We start from the raw sequence: 24,189 nt of genomic DNA, 5'->3' as shown, positions 1-24,189 counted from the left end.
ATGTTAGTTGTGTTGCTAAGTGTTCCAAATTGAGTGTGTTCCACGGGCAATAGATGGATGCATGTTAGGTGGTTCTAGGTGCGTCACTTAGTGTTTTTTTTTGTGTTGGAAGTCAAGCAAATGCTGGTCTGACCATGTGACTGGAGATCATTTGAACTGAAAAACAATACACAAATTACTGAAAGAAACATTCATCAAATAAACACACATTTTATGTAGTTCCCAAACAAATGTTAAAATTAATTTTTAAATTTTAATTGGAAGGTTGAAACTTTCCTTAAATTCAATTGAGGCCATCCATGGGGGTCGCCTCCCAGGTTTGTGCAGGAGTAGAGCATAGTTTCTTTGCTTATTAACTTACATGTCAGACACCCCCTCAAAGATTTTGAGTTCCTGGAAGAGGGCTGGGATAGATTTCTCAGGTTTGGTCAGATATAAACGGATGTTATCAGCATACATTGAGACAATGTGCTTCATGTCCCCCACTCGCATGTCCCATGGTCGCATTATGAAGCATAGTCACATGGCCTGAGGCTCTAATGTCAGGGCAAAAGCAATAGGGATAACGGGCATCTCTGTCTTCTGCCTCTCTATGGTCACAGTATTGAAAGTCTGCCGCCTGAGGTCTTTGAAAAGGAGTCTTATCCATTTTAAAATATTTGGGACGAATCCCATTGCGGTTAGGACTGCAAAAATATATTCCCAGCTGAGGGAATTTGAAGCCTTCTCAATATTGAGAGCAACCAGGGCTCCCCCAAGTTGCGCGCCTTTCATGCATGAACGTACTGGGGCAAGCACCACATGTTCATCATAGTAGTACAACCAGGAATAAAACAATATTGGTCATTGTGTATGAGGTCTCCCACTTAAGGCACAAAGTCTAGTGGCTGTCACCCAGAAGATCACCTTCATGGCTACGTTGAGCATTTAGTGGGGTAGATAAGAGGCCATCTCTTCAGGGCCTTTGCATGGCATTGGAACCATAAATATTATAGCTTCTCTCATTGTTGCGGGCAGGGTGACTGCCAGAAAGGCCTCCAGATATAAATCTAGTAGTCTGTGTAATAGCTCAGAGTAGGCTTGGTAAAATTTGTGCAGATAACTGTCCCCTGCTGGTGTCTTACTTGTGTCCAGACTGTTTATGGCAGCTGGCACTTCTGCTTGTGTGATTTCTGATTCTAACTCTGCGCTATCCTCTTCCGAGACTTAGGGGATAGGGAGGCGTGTCAGAGATTCCCATATTCGTTTCTGGCCTCTTATAAAGTCTATCCAGGTATTCCGCTAGGGCCACATTTATACCACCTTGTGTTTCGGTTGTTGTTCCATCCAGCCTATTTAGAGATAGGATCCAAGATGAGCGGTTCTCTCTTTTTTAGGAGTCCGACAATTCGGCAACTAGACTTGTCACCCTCATCATGGAGCTTTTGCTGGTACTCTTGGAGGGCATTTCTTGTCAGATGTGCCCAGTAGAGTTGCTATTTCGCGGTCAAGTGCCAAGAGGGGTCTCATGGAGGCCGGTCAGCCCTATCCTGGGCTTGCAGCTCCGTTTGCTGCACCTCCTTTTGTGTCGGTTCTTGTGTGAATTGGTATTGGATGCCATATGTCTTAGATATACATTTCCCACTGCACTACTGCCTTCAGAGCCTCTCATGTGGATACCCTTTCGCAGGTGAAACCCCAGTTGTGTGTATGGTCCTAGAGGAATCTATTTAGGTATTTGGTGCTGTGTATCCTGGTGCCTAATTACCTAATCGCCAGTATGTGGTCCAATCTACTGTGCTTATTGTGTGTCGCTGAGTAAAATGGGTATTGTGTATGTGTAGGGTGTAGAGCATGCCAAATATCTATTCCCTGTAATTGTTCCATTACCTCAGCTAGCGCAGTGGTCATCCCTGGTTTTGTGTATTGTCTAGGTGGCATCTATCCATAATCTTCATCTAATATGCTACTGAAATCCCTCCCACCCCTCCCAAATAAATTGAAGATCTACACACTCAAAAACAACAATTGATGGACAGAATGCAGAAGAATGTCATACATTCACCCCAGTACAGAGATCTGGACCTAAATCCATCGATTTTTGCTCACCATGCCATTCCAGTTTGAACTCCGCCATATGCGATCAGTCTGGACCCTGCGCCCCATGGGAACAGTCCAGCCCGAACTGCCAGGTCTAAACTGGGGTGGCATGGTGAGCAAAAGAATGATGGATTTAACCCAGATCTCTTGACTGGGGGTGAATGTTTTGATTTGTTCTGCATTCCGTCCATCAATTGTGTGTCTTTTGCTTTCTCGCCCTAAGTGCGCCAGGTATGCCCAGACGTGGGTCCTTCCTGGGCTCACTGTGCCACTGGAATCAAGCTATCCTGGCTGAAGAGGAGTGAAACCCTGAAACCGGTCCTAGGATGCTTGTTTCCGGTCCAGGCAGGACCTGGCTTGGCAGTTTGGGCTGTACTGTTCCCATGAGGCACAGGGTCAAGACTGATTTGCATATGGCCAGGTCTAAACTGGGGTGGCATGGTGACCAAAAAAATGATGGAATTAACCCAGATCTCTTGACTGTGGGTGAAAGCTTTGATTTGTTCTGCATTCCGTCCACCAATTGTGTGTCTTCTGACGATCTGTAAGGTCCAATAGAACGTTTTATCGTCCGTGTTTGGTGCCTAGGAATTCAACAAGCACACCTCCCTACCAGCTAATAGCCCATAAAGGAAAACAAATCTTCCCTCCACATCTACTTGCATATGGTGATGCTAAAAGGTTACCTCTGTGGTCAGCTATATTGTAACCCCTCTTGCATAGGAGGAATAAGTTGAGGAAAACGTCGGTCCCTTCCGTTTTGTTTTCATTTTGTTTGCTTCCTGATCAGTTAAATATGTCTCCTGTAGCATGGCGACACGAATGCAGTGCCTTTGGAGGTATGCGTGTCTCTTATGCTGTTCAGTATAAGCATAGCGAGATTTAATGTTCCTGGTAGATATATGTAGCGCTTCCGTATATACATTACCTATGATCCTGGAGTGTCACGTGGGCAAACATACCCCTGGCTGTTGTTGTGGTAATTGGTAAAGCAGACTAGACTGCCTAGGGTGTAATATTTGAGCTTGGTGTCGTCACTCTGAGTATGCCTCCCTCAGTGTGCATGATCCTCCCAACCACCCTTCCCACCCCTCGTAAACACCCTCAAAGACTGGTGCTTTCCCATATCACCCCTTAACCTTGCGGTTTGTAACAACTAAATGGTTCCTGTGAGTACAGTTCACCATCTGTCTAAACACAGGCCTCAAAATTCACAAAAGGACTAGTATATCTTTCCTGCCCGCTCCTTTCATTTAATCAGTGTGGCCAGGTCCTTTCCTTAAGTGCAACCACTATCAGCAACTTCAGTGTGCGTTCAGGAGCGTCTGTTTTTGCTAGTGTACCATCATGTTGCACCTCTAAGCGCAAGGTGGGTTCCTCCATCCCCTATACCCTGTCACCATCTCTCCTCCAATCCAGTGGGTCTGTTATTGTTCTTGGGGCAACGATCTCAGCGGTACGGCGAGCGGATATCACTCTTCTTGCAAAAAACTCTTGAGCCAGTCCCACACCTCATCTTGGCTGGTAAAGTGGGTACAGCTCTCTTGAAAAACACTTAGCTTTGTCATGAACAGTAGCTTGTAGCAGATATTTAACTGTCTCCGCTTCTGTTTTACCGCCAGTGAGGATTTCCATTCCATTTGGACGCTTATGGTGTAGTCTGGGAAAATGCAGATGTTCTGTCTCACAAATTGAAATTCGTCTTGTGTTCTCGCTCATGTCAGGGTAGTGTCCCCTGTAATTGATGATCCGTGCAATTATTGCTCTATGTGGGATTTCTGAAAGGGAGCGGAAGGGGGTTCCCGGCTCAGTGGGCCCTCTCAATTACAAACAGCAGTGAGAGCTCGTCAGAGCCAAGCAGGCTCTTAAGCCAATCCTCCAGGAAAGACTCTGGTGCGGTTCCCTCCACTCTTTCTGGATAGCCCACAAATCTAAGGTTACACCACCGTGATCGCTTCTCCGAATCCTCCAGGCGTCCATCCAGATATGTTGTTCTGTCGTTAAGGGTGCAGAACATTGTTCCTAAGTCCTTCAGTTCCACATGAGCTCAGCCATATTTCGTTCTGCTTCCTTTGATTTCTTATGCACCTTGCAGAGATCCACATGCAATAAATTGACATTAATGGATACAGCATCCATTTTCTGTTCTAGTGTCCTTTGCAGCTGGGTAATGGCTGTCCGTACCGTGGCAATGGATGTGGTGTCGCCACTGAATGGGCCCCTCTTGTCAACCCTGCTGCAGCCCAAGGCTTTGGGACCACCGATCCACAGGTCCACCCACTCGCCCACCTCAGGAAGAGGAGCCAGTGTCAGTTCATCTGCAGTTGCACAGGTTGCAGGCCCAGGCCCTCTGCGTCTCCTCCGCCTGGGCTGTTTCAGCAATATCAGTTTTCTGGTGTGGTGGCTGGCCACATGTGGAGGGCACAGTGTCAACCTTAGTTTGGGGGCACACTGTTTTCTCCCAGCTTAGTGGATGATGCTCCGTCACCCAATTTCTAGGTCGCATAGACTCTCCGTCTCCAACCAGTGCTCCCAATGCGGCCCTACCAACAGTGAATACTGGACGGCCTGTCAAAGTCTGCGCGCCCGCTCCTGCATCTCCACCAGTAAGTTTTGCTTCCCTACTCTGCTGTCATCAGTTGCTGTTCCTCAAGTACTCGGGGAAGGTGAATCCAACATCCTTTGTGCAATTGCTTGGCGCCCAACATTGTGCGAGTGGCAGCTGCGTGCCATCCAGGGAGTCCACATGCTGCAGGGTGAACAATTGTTGCTGGGCATCTCTCAGAACCTCCTTGGTCATCCTGGGGGCTCTGTGGGCAGGACTGTCTAAAGAAGTAAGCAGTCTGACCTCAATCGCCACAGGGGATTGCAGAATTTCGAAGGATTAGGCAGGGTGCCTAGCAGAGCACTCGCCTAGGCCATCCACTAGGCTGTCTTGGTTGGCCACACACGCTGTCGCAGACACTTTAGCATCTTAAACTGCTGCCGAAAGAGAGCTTCCTGTGCTTGAATGGAGCAAAGCCCAAGAGTCAGGTACTGAAAGTGCACAGCTGTTTCAGTGCGCGTTGACCAGTTTCTTAGACCAGGAATATCACAATCTACTTCACTGAAAGCCAACCTGGTAGGCCAAGTTAACTTTGACCTCTTGTTCACTTCTCAAGTTAACGCAGCAGTTAAGGGCATCTGTTTTCCTAATTGAAGAACATTCTCGCACTCCTACCTATATTGGCATGCTTAGTCTATTGCAACATCATTAATGCGGGACCTCTTTACCAGCTGCAGTGGCAACAACCGGCTGCAGTGATCGCAAAACTAGGTGTATGGAGCTTCAAAAACATGATTGCATGAAAGCAGCCAAGAAAACTTCCTGGTGGCCATAGGGCTGCAGTTAAATGTTCTCTAGTCCGTACACAAATAAGGCTTGTTGGGGTAATGTGCTTAGGATACCAACGGAAATTGTGCCCCTACGCAAAATGCAGGCCGACCTGTAACTTGCATTTTTGCAAATACACACCTGTTTAATGTAGAAGCCATTAAGTGGCTCAAACATAGCAAATAACTGATGGCCAGGGATACTGCAGCCAAGTCAAAGAGCACAGCCAAGCTAAGAACTGTTCAGCAAATGACAGAATACTGAACTTTTCCGACCGTCCTTCAGATAAACTCCTTGAAGAACCCGGTCAGTAATTAAAGATTGACTGGCAATAGTTTTATCTGCCCCTGATTGAAGAATTGACTTTCTCATCCTCACCTCTTACAGTCTTGATCTAAAACTGTACAGCTTTATAGTATCCACTATGCAGTGCACACTTACTGTATAAAATAACTGTGTAATCTTTACATACACCTTTACGTTGTGAATATGCGAGCCATACAAACAAACGTATACTCGCACTAAAAATTATTATGCGCACATTAATTTATTAAATAGGCTTTGGCAAAGCCAGTTTGTCCATGTGCTAATGCAAGCATCATATTCACTTTAAGTCCATGCAAAGAAGCAAAAAACTGTCTATATTGAAGGCTCAGTTGCCTTCGATACAGTCATTTTTTGGTTTCTGTGTCAAAAAAGTGTGCTTCATTAAAGTTAGAATGAAATAGAAATGAGAGAGTGATCATAATGAAGGCTTCTTTACCACCTGACCTTTTGACATAGAAACAAAAAGGCCACATTGAAGACAATGGAGCCTTCATTATAGTCAACCTTTTGTTTTTGTGAAATGGTGAACAAATATACATCCCTTGAGGCATTGACGAGAAGGTTTGGTGGGAGTTAGGCGGAAGCAGTGGGGGCGGGGGGGGGGGGGAGGGGGGTAACAAGATGGGGTGCTGGGAAGGGGGAACACGGAGTGCACAGGTGAAACAGTGGTGGCAGAAGGGACAAGGTGGTGAGGGGAATAAGGAGGGCACATGAAAGAGCAGCCCTGGAGGACGTGACAAGGTGTGGCAAGTGGGAGAATAAGAGGCACAGAAGGGAAAGTGGGTGGGTAGGAGAGAGAAACGGAGTGATGTATGGGAGAAATGAAAAGTGAGATTCACAGGAGGAAGCACAAGGAAGCCAGCTGGAGCAGACCGAGAGGCCTATAGCATTAAATTAGTTCTTCATGCAGTTCAATGCAAGCAGTGCATTGGAGGCAGAATGAAGACCCCGACAGCCAGTGGCATCAGATGAGAAACACTCCTCTCTGCTGAGCCAAAATGTGAACAACAAAGCCTCAAGAAAATATCTGAAAAAAGCTGGTAAAAAAATCCAGTGTATGAAGCACTCTGGCCCTCTTGAAGTATATGGTAAGTGAAAGGTCTGTTGACAGTTTAGCTGTCAACCAAGGCCTAATAAAGTTCAATTTTAGGAAATTTAAAATATTTTGACGGGCAGTCTTTTTCGCAATGTCAGTGCATTCTCATTTAGCCTTTTATTTTCATTACTTTTCAGAGGCGGCTCGTGGATTTTTAAAGTGGTGAGGCGAAAATATTGTACCAGAGAAACATATCCGAGTATAATGAGTGAGCGAGCAAGCTCGAAGTGCAAAAGGGGGGTGCGAGGGGTTGCTCCCCACTCAAGAATTTTTTTAAATAATGGATTCCAATGGCAGCTCTTACATCACACATTTACTGCCAATTGTTGAAATAAAGGGATCCAAATATAGCATTTGAAAGCACAAATGTGAAGAAAACATTAGAAGGAAATAAAACATGTGCCAAATTCTCAAACTGGTCTGATGCAAAATGACCCCCGAGCCAAGCACATTCAACCAATGGAAATAGGCAGTCTAGAGGCCTTGTAAATAGCTCCACAAAGACTCCGGGATACGTTGGCTGTCTTACTAGTAATGGGCTTCAGCAAGAGGGCTCAATGAGTTAAGACTTCTAGTGGCATCTGCTGTGACCTGTAAGCCAAGTGTTTTAATAAAGGCAAAACTAAACAATCCTTTTGAGGCAGAAATATTGCGTACTTTTGAATTACGTAAAAGTAGCATTTGTATAGACAGTGCTTAGAAAAATTAAAGTGAAGCACTATATGAAAGCACTCGGCCATGTAATCGTGCATTAAATGTATTGCAGAAGTCCTGAGAATTGCAGGTACTCTCCTTTTCAAATTGAAGAAGTGCAGGAGTACCAGACAGTACATGCCCTCTTAAAGCACTGCCTTCACTACAATTGTACATGATCACTGTCCATTCAGCACATTTTCTTTTCTAATCCTCACTCTTAGTGCTTCTCCTTGCCTTTCCATAGCCTTGTCTCAACCTCTACCCATTTTCTGTCCCCTTCCTCATTAAATTTTCTATCCTAGTTCACATCATTCTCTCCTCTGCAGGTAGTCCCATGGACCATGGGCTCCCAGGGACTGCTCTGCGGGGACCCTGTGCAAGTGCAGAGAACTTGGCAGGACTTAGATAAGGGTAAAACAAAGCTGGTCTCCTGTGGGGAGACAAGGGTGCCAAATGGCTCATCTCACCTGGGCTCCAATGAGACTGCTCAGGACAATTGGCCCACCAACGCCCATCCTCTGCAGGCCTGACAGGGGAGATGTCGGATGAAGAACTATGCTGGCCTCCTACAGGGAAATGATAGGGTGAAAGTGGCTCTTCACAGCGGTACTCCATCCCATCAGCTTTCCCTCAGCCCCCTTTTCCCTCGGCCACCTAGATGAATCTGCTACCATATTGTGTGTGTAGTCTGCCAGAAGCCATCCCCATACACTAATGCGCAAGCCCTGCTGGGGACTGATAAGAACACTGCCAGACCCCGTTGGGCATGGGGAGGAGACAAGAGTCTGTTGTGGGCTCTCAGAGAGGGCATTTAGGGTTTACTGGGTCATTGGCTATGCCTAACAACACAGTTCACCCCGAAACTGTTTAAATGTGTACCACTCAACCACAAAAAAAATCGGTCCACAGCTGGACCTCAGTCACCGGCTCATCGTTTGCTGCCCGAAAGCCCGTTTTACCAATTTCGACCTCATAGTTTATATATGTATGATCTCTATGCTGCAACGAAAGTGCCGTCTGATGGGTTTGCCAGGAAGGAAGACATGATCAGATTTCAGACAATAAAAACCGGCGATTAATTTGTGCAAAAATCTGTGCAGGGGCTCAAAAATGTTCTTCAGAGCCAGCCGCTGCGCACTACTCCTATCTGGGGAGAGATTTCTCTGTCACTGACTGATATGCATTGGTATTGGGGTTATTTTTAGTGTGTGGGTAGCAGAAAGGTGCATTCCCCCCCAAAAATGCTGAAATAGAACTACAGCTGCAGAATAAGGAAGTATAAACTCTGACAGGCTATGCTCCACAATAAAATTGTTTATTATTCCTTCATAGATATGGGGAAATACATGTCTTTTCAACCTTGGTGGGAGGGTGGGTGCGAAGTTCTTGCCGAGCTCTTTCCCAACAAGACCTTCATCACTTACGATCAGGCAGAGGAGAATTTTGGTCTTGGACAGGGCCAATTCCTACACTTCAGGGGAATTCAGGATGTGGTGAAGGTCACCTGGCCTCAACACCGGACACCCCACCACTGACACGCAACTTAGATATCATACTCTCCTGCAGTGCCGTCTGCAAATTAATTTCACTCTTGTACAAAGCGATGAAGCAGGACTCAGAGAGAAGTCCAGCTGTTTGGCAGGGGGAACGGCGTCCACCGGGCAAAATAAGTGGGGGGGGCGCCGTCCACCCGCGTGGTACCTCGACTTGAGCCCTGGATAAAGGTGTGTTTACAGGTAATATATATGGCCTCTAATTGGAGCCAGGTGGGCGCAGCTGCATAATTGTAATCATGGCCTTATTTGACTCCTAAACTTAACTGGACGAGTTTTAACAAAAGTGCAGAGATCCCTGTGAATACCACCGCGCTGAACCCAGGATAAAAGCAGGTCAATCTGCTGCAGAGCCAGCCTGCTTACGGAATGCTTGTAATAAAGGCCCTGCTGCCAAAGGCATTCTATTAGCCGGACCAACAGATATTTGTCCACAAAAACAAGGTGCCTCATATGCAATGTGAACGTGCGCTCATGCACACTTTCAACCCTTTGGTTCACATGTATTTTTCATGTCCTCTCTCTCTCTCTCTCGAGCAATTTGCACTAAAGCTTTTCGAGTCCCCACCTTATTTACATGCAGGTGCGTGCATAACCTCTCTTGCAACATGTGTGAGTGGTGATTTCTACCTTGTGTTGTACCCATAGTGCTTAGTCCTTTCAGAACAAGCGCAGACTCAAAAGATACCATATGTGTCTGTCTCTTTGTGGGAACTGTTCCTCATACAAAGCGCCAACGAGACGTAGCTTGCTCCCACTGCAGCATCACTACAGTGCATGTAAGGTGTCGCTTGCTTATCAGCACGGTACATCTAGACTGAGTGACCTCTTTATGGCGGTAACTGCCTGCACATTACCTCCTCGTCAGCCCTCCCCGTCCCAGTCCTAACTACATGAGCATAGCTCCTCCCACCAGAAACTCCCAAGCAACTTGAAACCCATCCCTTCCCTCCAGGCCACACCCATACCCTGAGGCATATAACCCTGTGACCTGCCAATCAACAACCTGTTTGTTTTTTCTGCGGAATCACTTCCGAGCAGTCTTCGTCGAGGGGGGCACTGGAATTGGCCTCCTATCTGGTGAGTGTGGAACGGGATGCTAAGCGCCCGTTTTTAACCCCTATTGGGCCTGTTTTTCTTTACCTTGTAGGCATTTGCTTTGAGTCCCTGCTGTAGCGGGACCGTGGGGTTGGGGGTCCTGACTGCCTGCTGTGGGGTGGTGGCTCCCTGCTGCAGCCTCCCCTCTTCCGGGTTCGTCCCTGCTCTAGCCGGTACACCCGGGGAGGGAGAGGGGGTGTGTGGCTGGCTTTTTCAGCGCGCCGAGGGCGTGCCGGATTGGCTTCTCTGTCTGTAACTCTCGGGGCTCGTTTCTTCGAGCCCGTGTTTTAACCCCTTTTTCTTTATGCTTCCTGCAATCCTTGGTGGAGTCTGGGGTTGCGGGGAGGGGGGGGGACTGCCTTTGTTTGGTCCGTGGGGGCCCGATATTTAGGTTCGGTCCGACTTTGTTGATTGTTTCCTGGGTTAGTGTTCTCTTCCCCCGCGTTTCTGTTGTTGGAGCTCCCTCTGCTGGCGGTCCAATTTTGCTTTATTGCCGTTTTTTACTGGAGGGATTTGCATGGGGCTTGATTTCGTGTCTTGGCCTCTTGCTGCTCTGCTGTGGAGTTCTGCTGGGGAGTTGGGGAGTTCTTACCTCTGGGTTCACTGGTTCCTGGGACGGGGTCTTCTGGGTTTCTTTGTATCCTTACAGTTGGGCCCTGTTCAGTCTTTTCCTTTTGTAGTTTGGTAGTCTTCTCTGATAGGGCGGTTTGAAGGCCGGCCTTCGGTCCTGTGTAGGGATTGGCTCCAGGTCTGGGTGGCTTTCCCTGGTTGGCCCTTGGGGATTTTTGCTTTGATTGGTCTGGGTATATCTTGGGGTCTGGATTTCTGTTCTCCTGTTTACAACATGGAGGGTAGAGGTGCAGACGTGCGTGAACTCGGCTGTGAGGATGGGGAGGTGGTCGCAGGTTCTTCCACTGCTCCTTCCATGGCAAATATTCAAAAAATGATTGAGGCTGCTGTGGCGGCGGCCTTTGTGGCTCATGTTCCCAAGGGGCCTAAGAGACAGAAATTGGATGCCTCGGCTGAGGTGGATCCGGACGTTGACTCTGATGAGGAAGTGAAGGGTCGTTTTGTCCAAGGGGCTGACCTTCGCTGTGTTATGCAGCATGTTCGAGACAATCTGGGATTCCCTGATCCTGTGGAGGGTGGGGAGTCTGAAGACTTCTTCGCCAATTACCTGAAGAAAGATCCGGAAAGCCTCCCCATTCATACGTCTGTGAGGAAGGTGCTGGAGGGGGAGTGGAAGGATGTTGACAGGCATGCCTTTCCCCGGTTTCTGGCTAAGAGGTATCCCTTGCAGGGCTTCGCGGAGGAGTTTCCGGCTGTGGTGAAAGTGGATTCTCTGCTGGCTGGTATGGCGTCTCAGAGCCTGGTGGTGTCTGAAGATGCGGTGCCTTCTGATCCTGGGGACAAGCGTGTCGAGGGGGCCTTGAAGCGGTCCTTTGCAGCCTCCAATCTGGCTGTTCGGTCTGCTGCTTACACCAGCTATCTTGTTCAGTCGCTTCTTAAGGACTGTCAGGGTATTTCTGCGCAGCTCATGCAGGAAGAGGATCCCTCTGAGTCTTTGTCCATGTTGGAACAGCAGTTGCGTTTCATGGCTGACTTGTCCTTCGACTCCCTTAGTGCTGCGGCGGCGGCTGCTGGGGCCTCGGTTGCTGCTAGGAGGCAGTTGTGGCTTAAGTCTTGGAAGGCGGAAGCTGCTCAGAAGGCGGCCGTGATGAAGATTCCTTTCACGGGCTCTAAGCTGTTTGGGGAGCCGTTGGAAGCTTTGATTAAAAAGACAGCTGAGGACAAAAAATTGTTGGCTCCGGTCCGCTCTTCTCAGAAAGGGAAGTTTGCGGGTTATAAGCGGGCTTTTGGGCAGGCGTTTCAATCTAAGATGGCTGCTCAGCCCTTTCGTGGTAGGGGACGTGGCCGGGGTGTCCCTTCCTTCCACAAGTCCCGGGGTCAACATGGTGCTTCCTCTTCTGCAGGTCCCTCCAAGTCGTGACTATGTGATGGATTCCTTGGAGGTGCCGGTTGGGGGTCGCCTCACCTCTTTTTTACCTGTCTGGGAGGAGTTCGTTCGGGATCTGTGGGTTCTACAGGTGGTACGGCTGGGCTACAGAATAGAATTTGGGACTCCTCCGGTGGATGTGTTCAAAGCTACCCCTGTTCCCAGATCTCTAGCAAGATGTCGTGCTCTATTGGACGGAGTTCGGGACTTGGTGTCAAAGGGTGCTGTGGTGAGGGTGCCTGTGAGACAACAGGGTCGGGGGGTTTACTCAATCCTGTTTTTGATCCAAAAGCCAAATGGGGACTTCCGTCCGGTCCTGGATCTGAAGGCGGTGAACTTGTGTATCCCTCATCGGTCCTTCAAAATGGTGACTCTGCAGTTGATTCTTCCCTTCCTGTCGGTGGGAGATTTCCTGGCTTCTCTCGATCTACGGGACGCCTATTTTCATGTGCCAGTGCACGCAGATTCCCAGAGGTTCCTGCGTTTCTGTGTAGGGGTGGATCACTACCAGTTCCAGGTATTGCCCTTTGGCCTGTCTGCCTCTCCGAGGGTGTTTACTAAAGTGTTGGCGCCCTTGGTGGGTTTGTTGCATGCTAAGGGTATACAGGTTTTCCCTTACTTGGACGATTGGCTGATTTCTTCCTCTTCTTTCCTTCAGGCTCAGTCACACTCCCGGGAGGTTTGCAGTCTCCTTCAACGGTTCGGGTGGATTCTGAACTTGGAGAAATCCCATCTTCACCCCACTCAGGAACTGTTGTTCATTGGGGGGGTGTTCAACACCAGGTTGGGGAAGGTCTTCCTGTCGGAGCCCCGCAGACTGACTCTTGTGCACGAACTGAAGAAGGTGTTGGGGGCAAAGTCTTCCACGGCTCGCCAGTGGTTGCGTGTTCAGGGGCTGATGTCAGCGACTGTGATGATTGTTCCTTGGGCCCGTTTACACTTATACCCCCTTGTGAATCATCTTCTGGAGCATTGGGATCCGGCCTCTCTGGATTACGAGCTGTTGGTTCCGGGGGGTGTGTCCATCGCCCGGGAGTTGTCCTGGTGGCTGGTGGATCGGAACCTCTTGCAGGGCTCGCCCTTTGTGTCCCAGGTGAGGTTGGTCTTGACGACCGACGCCAGCGTACTGGGTTGGGGTGCGGTCTTGGGTCAGGAGTCTGTGCAGGGTCTTTGGTCTGTGCCGGAGGCGGAAATGTCCTCGAATTGGCGAGAATTGAAGGCGGTTCAGTTGGCGTTGTCTCATTTTCTGCCTTGGGTCCTCCAGAGGGATGTGATGGTGCGGTCCGACAACACGGTGGTGGTGTGTTATATCAACCGCCAGGGGAGCGCGAGGGTGGCTTCCCTCAATTTGTTGGCTCAAAGTATAGGCCTGTGGGCGGAGTCTCACTTGTTGTCTCTGAGGGCTTTACATCTGCCTGGGATTTTGAACTCGGAGGCGGATCGCCTGAGCAGGGTGTTTCCTTTCCTGTCGGACATGTGCCTGTCTCAGGATGTGTTTCGCTGCCTGATGGCCCGGTTCGGGGTCCCTGTGGTGGACCTGTTTGCGGCCCCGGGGAACGCCTTGAGGGAGACGTTTTGTTCTCTGGTTCGCTCTGCCGAGGTTTGGAGGGTGGATGCCCTGTCCTTCCGGTGGGAGGGGGGCCTGATGTATGCCTTTCCCCCTATTGCCCTGCTGCCGCGTGTTCTGCTGAAGGTCAAGTTGGATCGGGCTTCGGTGATCCTGGTGGCTCCGGATTGGTCCAGGCGGCCTTGGTTCCCTCTGTTATTGAAGTTGGCAGTGGGGCCTTGCTGGAGGTTGCCAGTGGTCCCTTGTCCCTTGTCGTTTCCCCCTCTGTCTCTGGAGTGTCTGGTCCGCCTGAGGCTGGCGGGTTGGCTGTTGAAAGGATGAACCTTGTGGCGTTGGGGTGTTCTCCTTCTGTGGCGGAATTTATTCAGAGGTCCAGGCGCCCTTCGACTCTCAAATCCTATGCCCGGCATTGGGTTTCTTTTCAGTCTTGGTGTACGGCGCGTGGGTGGTCTGCGTTGGCAGTGGATCCAGTATTGGTCTTGGACTTTTTGAAGGACGGCTTTGACTTGGGTCTGGCTGTGTCCTCCCTGAGGGCTCAGTGGGCTGCTGTTCGGGCCTTTCGGGGTTCGGTCTGTGACCCGGTGGTTCCCCTGGTGTCCCGTTTGTTGCGGAGTTGCTTCCTTCAGAAGCCTGTCATTCGGTCCTTTGCTCCTAGTTGGGATCTGCCTCTGGTTTTGGGGGCTTTGCAGGGGGCTCCCTTTGAACCTCTGCTGGAGGTGTCTTTGAGGTTTCTGACGATCAAGGTGCTGTTCCTGGTGGCTATTACGTCAGCTAGGCGGATTGGGGAATTGGGCTCCTTGCTTTGTTCGGCCCCTTTTTTACGTTTCTTTCCTGATCGGGTGGTACTGCGGCCTGATCCTTCCTTTGTTCCCAAGGTCCCTTCCTCTTTTCACTGCTCTGCGGATCTGGTTTTGCCTGTTTTATGTCCTGGTCCTCTTTCAGAGGTTGAGGTGCGGCTGCACTGTTTGGATGTTCGGCGGGCTCTTGAGATCTATTTGTTACGTACTGGGCCGTTTCGTAAGGTGGAATCCCTTTTTGTGACCTTTGGCCTGGCTGGTCAGGGTCTTAAGCCTTCTGGGCTACCCTCAGTCGTTGGCTACGATGGGCTGTGGGTGCTGCGTATGAGGCCTGTGGTGTGTTGGCTCCAGGGTCTGTTCAGGGAAGGTCGACTCGGGGGGTGGCGGCTTCCTGGGCTTGTTTTCAGGGGGCTTCCATGGCTGAAATCTGCAGGGCTGCTACCTGGAGTTCTCCGCACACCTTTATGTCCCATTATCGTTTGGTGGTTGGGGGGACTGATTCTGCTGGGTTTGGGGACGCTGTGTTGCGTTCTACTCCGGTGGTGTGACTTTCTGTGCTTTAATAAAGTCTGTTTTTTGCTACTGAGTGAAGCCGATTATTGCTTTGGTATCTGCTCATGTAGTTAGGACTGGGACGGGGAGGGCTGACGAGGAGGTAATGACCGGTTACTCACCGGTAATATTCATTACTCCGAGTCGTAGCCCTCCCCGTCCCAGTCCAGGTTCCCATCCCTCCCTCCCTGTTTCGGCTTCTTGTGCTTGTTGGGTACAGGTTGTTGATTGGCAGGTCACAGGGTTATATGCCTCAGGGTATGGGTGTGGCCTGGAGGGAAGGGATGGGTTTCAAGTTGCTTGGGAGTTTCTGGTGGGAGGAGCTATGCTCATGTAGTTAGGACTGGGACGGGGAGGGCTACGACTCGGAGTAATGAATATTACCGGTGAGTAACCGGTCATTAACCAGGAAGCTTCAGGCAGTTGCTCTTGCTCTGAAGTCATGTTGTCACTCTTGAAAGCAGCGTGGGCTCTACAGAGTGAAAGGAGAGCAGGAGGCCTCGCAACACCTGCTACCAGCAGACTCAAAACTCACAAGCAATTGGCCACAGAAACGCAAAGCAGGCTCTGGCTGTGAGCGTGCCATAGGTCACGTATGACTGGATCATCCACGCCTTGTCAGTTCTAGCCAGAGAAATATACGCACCACATGTATTGAAAATGAAATCAATGCCTTACGACTCACCTACTAGTAAAAATGCTACCAGGCTTGTGCCATCTGTGCACCTGCACAGGGCCACCAAACCCCAGGGGCCACCACGCCAATATATATCCTTAATATAATAATCCTCTCAGAATGGATACATATTTGCGTGGCGGCCCCTGGCAGGGATTTGGCAGCCTCCGGCTCTGTTCCACTTCCAAACACCCTGACCCCCCCCCCCCCCACCTCCCCCCTCCTCTTCACTGGCCTCCGCGCCTGCGTTCCTCCGGGGGCCCCCTACCTGTTCCTCCGGGGAGGCCCCCTACCTACGCTCCCTGCCCAGGGCCGCCATGAGCCTAGAGCCGCCCCTGATGCTACTCACACGCCTTGCTCCATTTTACAAAACACTTCTGCGCAGCTGAACCTCCTCTTGTAGGGGTGAACCCTGGCTAACATACAGCCGGGTGGTCATGGCGTCCGTGTGACAGCACCCCAGGCCCCTTGCGAGGGGAGGGCACCTTTTGATGGAAGTAGCGCTGTGGCAGGACTCCTGGTCTCAGTAGGTAAATGCTCTCCTCTGGACATGATGCGAGAAGCGCGGGTACTTCCGAAGCCCTGTGACTCCACTATAGAGTGATCTCCAGACATCCAGAGGGCCGGCCTACAACAAACGCTGCGGCCTGTCTCTCATAGTGAAAAGGGAAGCGCAAGAGAGACTGACTCCTCTCACGTCATGTTAACTCCCACACACTGCGCCAGCCTCTCTCTCAGCTAATCTAGACACTGCTCTACAGCCACTCCTGGATTGGCTGGGGCAGACACCATCAATGCTCACACTGAGACGGGAGGGGGGAGGGATGGAGCAATGAGTCAGCCTGGGCTCCAGTATTCGCAGGGGAAGGGACTCTGAGTGGCCTCTAGTGCACATGTCAGGCTGGCCGGAGAGAAGCAGCCATCCAACTTGACATGCGCACTTTGGTCCCTCGGAGTCTGATGGTGTCTAGTCTGTAATACATTCTTGTGAAGCCCCACCCCCTCAGGCACAGCCCGGCACTGACTTCTTAAGGGACCCGTCTCCTGCCTCAATATGCAGCCGGCCGCAGCAGAACGAATTTGAAAAGCAAAATTGAAAATGTTTGGATCTTTATTTACATTTAATTGGCAGGGCCAGGGGTATAAAATATAAGCTGGGCAACGCCCCAACACCCTAAGGGACGAACTGCCCCTGTTATTTTTCACTTGGGCTTTGTTACGTGTTACGTTATTTTCCTTACAGCGATTACTCCATATAAAATAACTCGAGGCCCTGTAGTCCGACCTGCAATGATAAGGTCCAAAAACCCTGGATCCAATAATTCAGGATCTGGAGACAACCAGGACAGTAAGAATTGATGCAAGTCAGGGACTGCGGGCAGAAGCATTGCCTGGCTCTCGGGCCCTACCCTTCGTTCAAGCCTAAAAATCCACCACCTTCAGTTCTGTGAAAACTTTACGCTTTATCGGAGCAGGTAGAAAATATCTTTTTAATTTTTTGGGATGAGATAGATAAAAACGGCACAACTCTGTGTCTGAGCAGTTATTCCCGTTTTGGGGGAAAAAACTGAGGAGCATGACTTTGCTTTTGAGACACTGGCTAGCAATTTAAAAACCAACCCAACTGTAATCCTGCAGCAAAGGGTGACCAACTCGCAATGAAACCCATAGTATTCATTTTATGTCCGTGCAAAACTATATTATGGTACGGTCTTTTGATTTAAAAAAAAAAAAAACTATATTTGAAGGGGACCGAAATAGTCCTTTATTTTAGTGTTCATTTTTTCATAATTATTTCAAATATTAACCTTCTCTTGAATAGGCTTTTTATACTCATTTTGGATTGTTAATGTTATGTTGTTTTGTTTGTTTGCAGCCTCTTCTTGAGCACCTTCACCCTTGCTGTATCCGCTGGTGCAGTCTTGCTTCTTCCCTTCTCAATCATCGGCAATGAAATTCTGCTTTCCATCCCCCAGAACTACTATATTAAGTGGTTAAATGGCTCTCTAATCCATGGTAAGTAATATGTGCTAATTATCTGGGAAGTTGATGTGCTAATATTGCTTATTAAAGGTGGCTTACAAATGAAAGGTACATTAATGGGTTTTTTATCCTCTAAGTTTGCGTCAGTGATCTGAAATGAATATTTCTCTGATCTGAGAGTCTTCTGGTATGCCTTTACAGCTCAAACATATTAATCTGATGATTAACGCTAAGAAGATGTTGATCAAGCAGAATAAGTGAGCAAAGCCTTACGTGTTCAGAGTGCTCTTGAGGGACTTGCGTCCAACTCCTTCGTTAATCATATGTTTGATGAGATGGGTGTAGGAAACAGCCCTCTTTCTCACAGAAATGTGTGTCTTAACTCCAAAGCTAATTAAAAATAGCTCCTTTTTGGACCCACTTGGCAAGAAGAGAAAGCAGAATTTACATAGTACAAAGCCACAACTCTTCCTTGCATTAGCAGGAATAAACATGAAAGCGTTTCAAGTTCTTTATGGCAGATACTGACAGAGAACACGGAAGGGGGCGTTCATGACCCAGCAGAGACATATAGACACGCCAAAACAGGAACTGCAACTTACTTCCTAATTCCCAGTAGTTAGTGAATTGATTGAGTTTAAATAAGCTCTGGATTTTTGTGGATAGAAATCAAGCATATGGTAGATCAATAAATTATCACAGTCTCTCTAAACAAAGGACAGAAATCCTCCCAAAAACAGGGAAACTCACAATGCCTAAAAAAATGAACACCTTAAAAAAACAGGTCGAATATACAAAAGAATGCTTATAGTGCCCACGTTGAACTGGACGTCTTGTAGGCTCCCACTAGTTGATAGTGTTTTGCTCACTTTGATCCCACAATGTGCCTTAGTCACTGATGCATCCTTTTGTAATTGTATCATGTTTTTTGTAATTGTGCACTTTAACGCTTGTCCAGTATTTAATTATTGATGCCCATTGAAGGGATTACAAAGTTGAGAATGCTCTCAGTGCAGTAGTATTATTCAGTCAAACTGTTAATGGGGTTAGATCTGTCGAACAACTTGGAGTCTAAAGAAGGAACCATTCAATTGAAATAATGTTCCCCTTACAGGGGATGTTGTGCCTGGCTGGATTTCAATTTCCCAAACTGGCGTCCTTTTGGAGGCCACAATATTATAATAAAAACATGTCTGAACTCTTTGTTGATGCTGTAGTGAAGCTGCAGCGAAGCTGCATAATGGAGCAAAAGCTGCAGTAGTTGACAAATAATATGCAATTTACAGCTGAGCAATATTCTGTGTCATGACAGAGTCTAGAACTTACACATGTGTAATCAGCGGAAGTGGTTGTATTATTTTACAGATAAATTGCTGAAGGTGACATGGACCCTTTCTTTTTACATGGGCATCCACTTTGTGCAAAGATCCTCTGTGTAACATTAACTCCCACAGAATACTCACTTGAACCCTCTCCCATGCACCAGACTAGATACAATTTTTTTTTCTTGGCACCATAACTGGCCTCAGCACAGCATCATCATCTGGCAGTTCGGGCTGGACTGTTCCCATAAGCAACAGGGTCAAGACTGATTTGTATATGGATAGGTCTGTACTGGGGTGGCAAAGTGAGCTAAAGAATGATGATGGATTCAACCCAGATCTGTGACTGGGGGTGAATGTCAGAAAAGTCTCAGCACTCCATCCATGGTCTCCTTGTGTTTGCTTTGTTCGCCCTAACTTGGCAGGGCATGCCCAGATGTGGGTCCCTTGCTCACTTTGCCACTGGCTGATGAGGGGTGTTACCCTGAACCAAGGAGCAACATGAAAGGGGTGTTCCCTAAATATCTAGAGAGCAAAACATCTAATCATACATTCAGCTCAACCCACAGCAACACCAACAAGAAGCATGTTTATTCAGAAAATACTTTTTTATTATTCATTTTTTTTTTTTTTTTTCATTATAGATTTCATGGAGCATTGATTTCATTTAGTCAGTAAAACAATGTATATCATTAGAGTTTTTTTGTACAGACAAACAGTATATTGACTGTTTGTCTGTACAAAAAAACTCTAATGATATACATTGTTTTACTGACTAAATGAAATCAATGCTCCATGAAATCTATAATGAAAAAAAGAAAAAAAAGAAAAAAAAAAAAAATGAATAATAAAAAAGTATTTTCTGAATAAACATGCTTCTTGTTGGTGTTGCTGTGGGTTGAGCTGAATGTATGATTAGATGTTTTGCTCTCTAGATATTTAGGGAACACCCCTTTCATGTTGCTCCTTAGTTTTCTCGCCCTGGCGGGTTGTTCCCCCTTCTTGAATTCATTTTTTAGATTCAGGGCCCCTTTTTTGTTTTTGTGTTACCCTGAACCCCCATCCCAGGATGCTTGTTTCTGGTCCAGGGAAGAGCTGGTATGGCAGTTCGGGCTGGCCTGTTACCGTAATGAACAGGGTCAAGACTGGTTTGCATAAAGCTGTGTCTGAACTGAGGTGGTGAAGTGAGCTAAATAATGATGATGGATTCAACCCAGATCTGTGACTGGGGTGAGTGTCTGAAAAGTTTCAGCATTCCGTCCATCTTCTCCTTGTGTTTGCTTACTTCTGTTTTGACCCCATCCTCCTTGAAATGTAAAATGTTAGTCCTTTTCAACCAAAAGCCAGTTTAGTTTTAAAATACTTTTGAGACTGTTTTTTTGGCTTCAGTAGAGATTCCTTTAGGTTGCTTGACGCTGCTGAACCTCTTTCATTGGAGAGCAGATTGAGCATTTTCATAGGAAAAGATCTTGTGATGTTCTAAAGGAAAATATTTCCAAGTATATCTCAGGTGACTAGGTGCTACATGTACGAAGCATTTTTGCTGCCGCAAGTGGCTGATCGGGCAGTTTCAGACTGCAGAAATGCTTTTGCATATATATGAAACACAAATTGCGATTCGCTAACACATTACCAAATCGCAATTTGTGTTTGCCATTCAGTGTTTGCAAGGGGTGCGTTTAGGGCGCCGCTTTCAAATACTGAATGTTAATGAAAGGTATGAATGTCTTGCAAAACATTAATATTTTACTGCTTCCTTGAAGGAGGTGGTAACCCATTTGCAAATGGGAAGAGGACCCCAGGATCCCCTTCTCCTCTGAGAATGGAAAATAAACACTTTTTAAGAGAAGGCAATGGTCCCCCATTCCACTGCCTACTCTTAAAAAATGAAACTGCAAAGTTCAGTTTTTACTTTGTAAACGCATTATGTTTTCCTTTAAGGGTAACGGGCTGCATTAAAAAAACAAAAATATTGTTTTATTAAAAAGCAAGCACAGACATGGTGATCTTCTTACCTCAGCAGGCAACCATCCCTGTGATGTCTGTGATTCCTAAAAGGTTTCAAATTACGACCTACCTTATTAATATGCACGAAGTAGGTCGATTTGTGACCCACAATGAATCTCTAAATTAAACTCAATGAGTTTAATGTACTGGGAATACCGATTTCCTAATTGCGATTTGGAGAGAATTACAGTTAGGAAATCGGTATTCCTGATGTTTGTACATCTGGCCCTAGATTGTCAGAATGCAAGAATTGTTCAGTTCTAATGTAGGTGCTTTAGACTTTAAAAATCCTGTTCAAGAAGGATCTCATCCTTCTTATAGTGAGAGGTTTTGGAATCTGTTAATTTTTTGTAGATCTTAGGAATGCTGAAGACTGGACATATCTCCAGAAATAAAGATTCCTAATCCTGAGCATTCTGCCTCTGTTGACCAAGCTTAGTATGCTGCCCTTGTAAGGAAGCCTGCTGAGACGCTTAGCATAGTCGTCATCCAGACTAGTAAAGATCCTCCCTTTTTATTGTGATTTTTTGACTGACAAGCCGTCAACAGAGGAGACAATGCTGTTTAATGGTTCTTTGGTAGACTAAGTTTAGGAGTTGTGGTCCTTGGGTGATATGATATTATTAAAGAAAACGCAGGCCAGCTATTATTGACGTGCTGTATTTGGTGAGTCATCTGAACCCTGAGAGTCTTAACATGCATTCGTCTGCAAGCAGAATGAAGCAGAACAAAACTCTAGTGGGTCCTTTGGATAGGAAACCAAAACAATTATGCTTTTGCTAAGAAAAAGTTTTCATTTGGATTCATTGCTCTCTATCCTACGTTTGCACCATTCCTGCTTGCCCTTTAGAACCATGCACTATGGGAATTGGCAGCTTTGTCTGTTCACTCACTTCCAAAACACAAGAGAGGTCCATTTAGAGAGCACATACAGGATGGTTCTTGACAGACAATGCAGACGGACTTGGCATTGTAGGCAATATGGTCTGTTCGTTGGGGTCTTGAGTTTTGCCCAGACACACCTGGATGCAGACTGATGCTTTCTCCTTGGATGTGAAGACTCAGCTGTCTGGTATAAGCTTTGGAAGCCAGTGAGTATTGGGGGGAATGGGCCACATTTTTTGGTTGTTTGAAGCAGAACCATGCCACTGCAAGACCTTTATGTTTAACTTTGTGGTCTAGGAAATTTCACAAGCTAATACATCACCTTATGGGTCATGCCAATCAGTTTGATATTCAACAACCCTTTCAACAGCCTCAAGATCCTCAGTTGTGTTTTTGTTGACACAGGTGACATTGTGGAGGGAACAATAGACATGGTCACTGTTCTGCCACTCTCTCTTCCCCATCACCATTAAATACGTTTGAATTTTACTCTGGGTTTATTCATGTCTGTAGGTGAAACAGGTAGCTTGATTTCTTCAAAAGTGGGAGGTGATTGCTTCGGACCTTCGATATTATAATTGCTAGAAAAAGAGTATAGTTTGCCATTTCATGTGAAAATCCCACCCATTCCTTCTGTTCTTCCTGAAATACAAACGTCTTGGTGGTCGAGGTGGCAGCTATATTGGAGAAATGTACTGTAGTTAGGTCCTCCTTTTCTGAAAGGAAAATGGCTTTACTCCCTTTACTATCTGTTTACATCTAATTTGGATCTGTTTCTTGATCAAGTTCATAAAGAAATATACATTTAGAATCCTGACATTGTCAGGTTTCTCAGCATTACAGGAGGACGATTGGTGTAGATTCTCTGGTATTCCAGGACACCTGTCTCCATATTCCAAATATTCCATCGCAAAGACACTACCTCAGGTTTACTGTGGGGGACACTGATTACAATTTTCAGGTTCTGCCATTCCGTCTGTCATCTGCTCCAAGGGTGCCCATGATGATCAAGGTTGTTCATGATGATCAAGGTTGTTGTAGCCATACATTTGAGAAGAAATTTGGTTTGGCATTTAGTATTCTGTGGACGACTGTTTCTTCATAACCAGTTCTTATCTTGTAACTAGGAGTGTAGGTATTACAACCACACTTGTGCACGATTTGAGGCTTGAAACTGAAAAAATATCTTGCATTGATCACTTTCAGTTGACTCATTGCATAGCAGCAATCTTGAATACCAGGGTAATATGTGAATTTTGACCGCGATAGATTTGCACGAGTTTGTTCCTTTCCTCGAGGACAGCCATGTGCAAAAAGTTAGACGGCCGGGAGTGTTTTTTTTACCTCATAGCTTTCTTTTCCTGGTTCCGCAGACCTGGTTGACAGTGTGCTTTCTTCTGAGGACTCTGCACTTTCATTGGAACCAATAAATAGAGACGTGAAGTGCAAAATGTCCCTCCCATCAAGGCTGGGATGTACACCTTCCTTGTTCTTTCTGAAACTCAAGAAGCTCAGACTTCAAGGGAGGAAGGAACTTGAGACAAACTCAAGAGGTTAACTCTGGACAGCATCTTCCCTCTTGAAGTTATGTATGGGTTTTTGGCTGCTCATAGATGTCCAGCACAGCTGTTTATTTTAGGAGAAAGTCTGTGTCTTTTGTATGATGTCAAGATTGTTTTCCAGACACTGTACACACTCAGGTTGTGCATATTTACGTAGTAGTCTATTTAGCTGAGATGGTACATATGAACAATTTTTTTTAGCTGAAACATTGGCGTGCTTCTTTTCACCCAAGCAGGGCGTTTTGAAAATGTTAGTAGTTTGTAGATTCATTGCAGATTATGCTTTCATTGAGACCTTTCATTTTTCCATCATGGGGCTTGAATTTTGTTAGGACTTTTTTCAAATGGCTGCTCCTTTTGAACCGCTATATTGTTGTGATCTTAGCCTACTCTCTTGGAAAGTTGCCTTTTTGATAGCAATTATTTCATCCAAGAGAGTTAGCCAGGCTCGATCAGCTTTGGCACGGCTTACAATATTTCAAAAGGATCAGGTGATGCTTCAGGTGAATTAGCCTCTCCTCCATAAGGTAGTATTGGAGTTCCCTATGTCTGTGTATTTCTCAACAGACTTTCATTCCTCCTCCACACACTTCAAAGTAGGAATAGATATTGCATAGGAT

General features: G+C 47.0%; 1 protein-coding gene across 2 annotated transcripts in view; it reads left to right on the top strand.

Moving 5' to 3' along the window:
* LMBR1 (limb development membrane protein 1) overlaps positions 1-24,189 on the top strand; it is an 824,544-nt gene that overhangs the window by 213,001 nt on the left and 587,354 nt on the right. For both annotated transcript variants that reach the window (XM_078663261.1, XM_078663260.1), the window contains exon 4: positions 17,687-17,826. In XM_078663261.1, the coding sequence (XP_078519387.1) occupies positions 17,687-17,826 (140 nt within the window). The remainder of the gene's footprint in view (positions 1-17,686; positions 17,827-24,189) is intronic.

This window comes from Lissotriton helveticus, chromosome 10, assembly GCF_964261635.1.
Source record: "Lissotriton helveticus chromosome 10, aLisHel1.1, whole genome shotgun sequence".
Lineage (NCBI taxonomy): Eukaryota > Metazoa > Chordata > Amphibia > Caudata > Salamandridae > Lissotriton > Lissotriton helveticus.
Note: the sequence above shows the minus strand (reverse complement) of the source record. Positions and strands in the feature narration are given on the sequence as shown.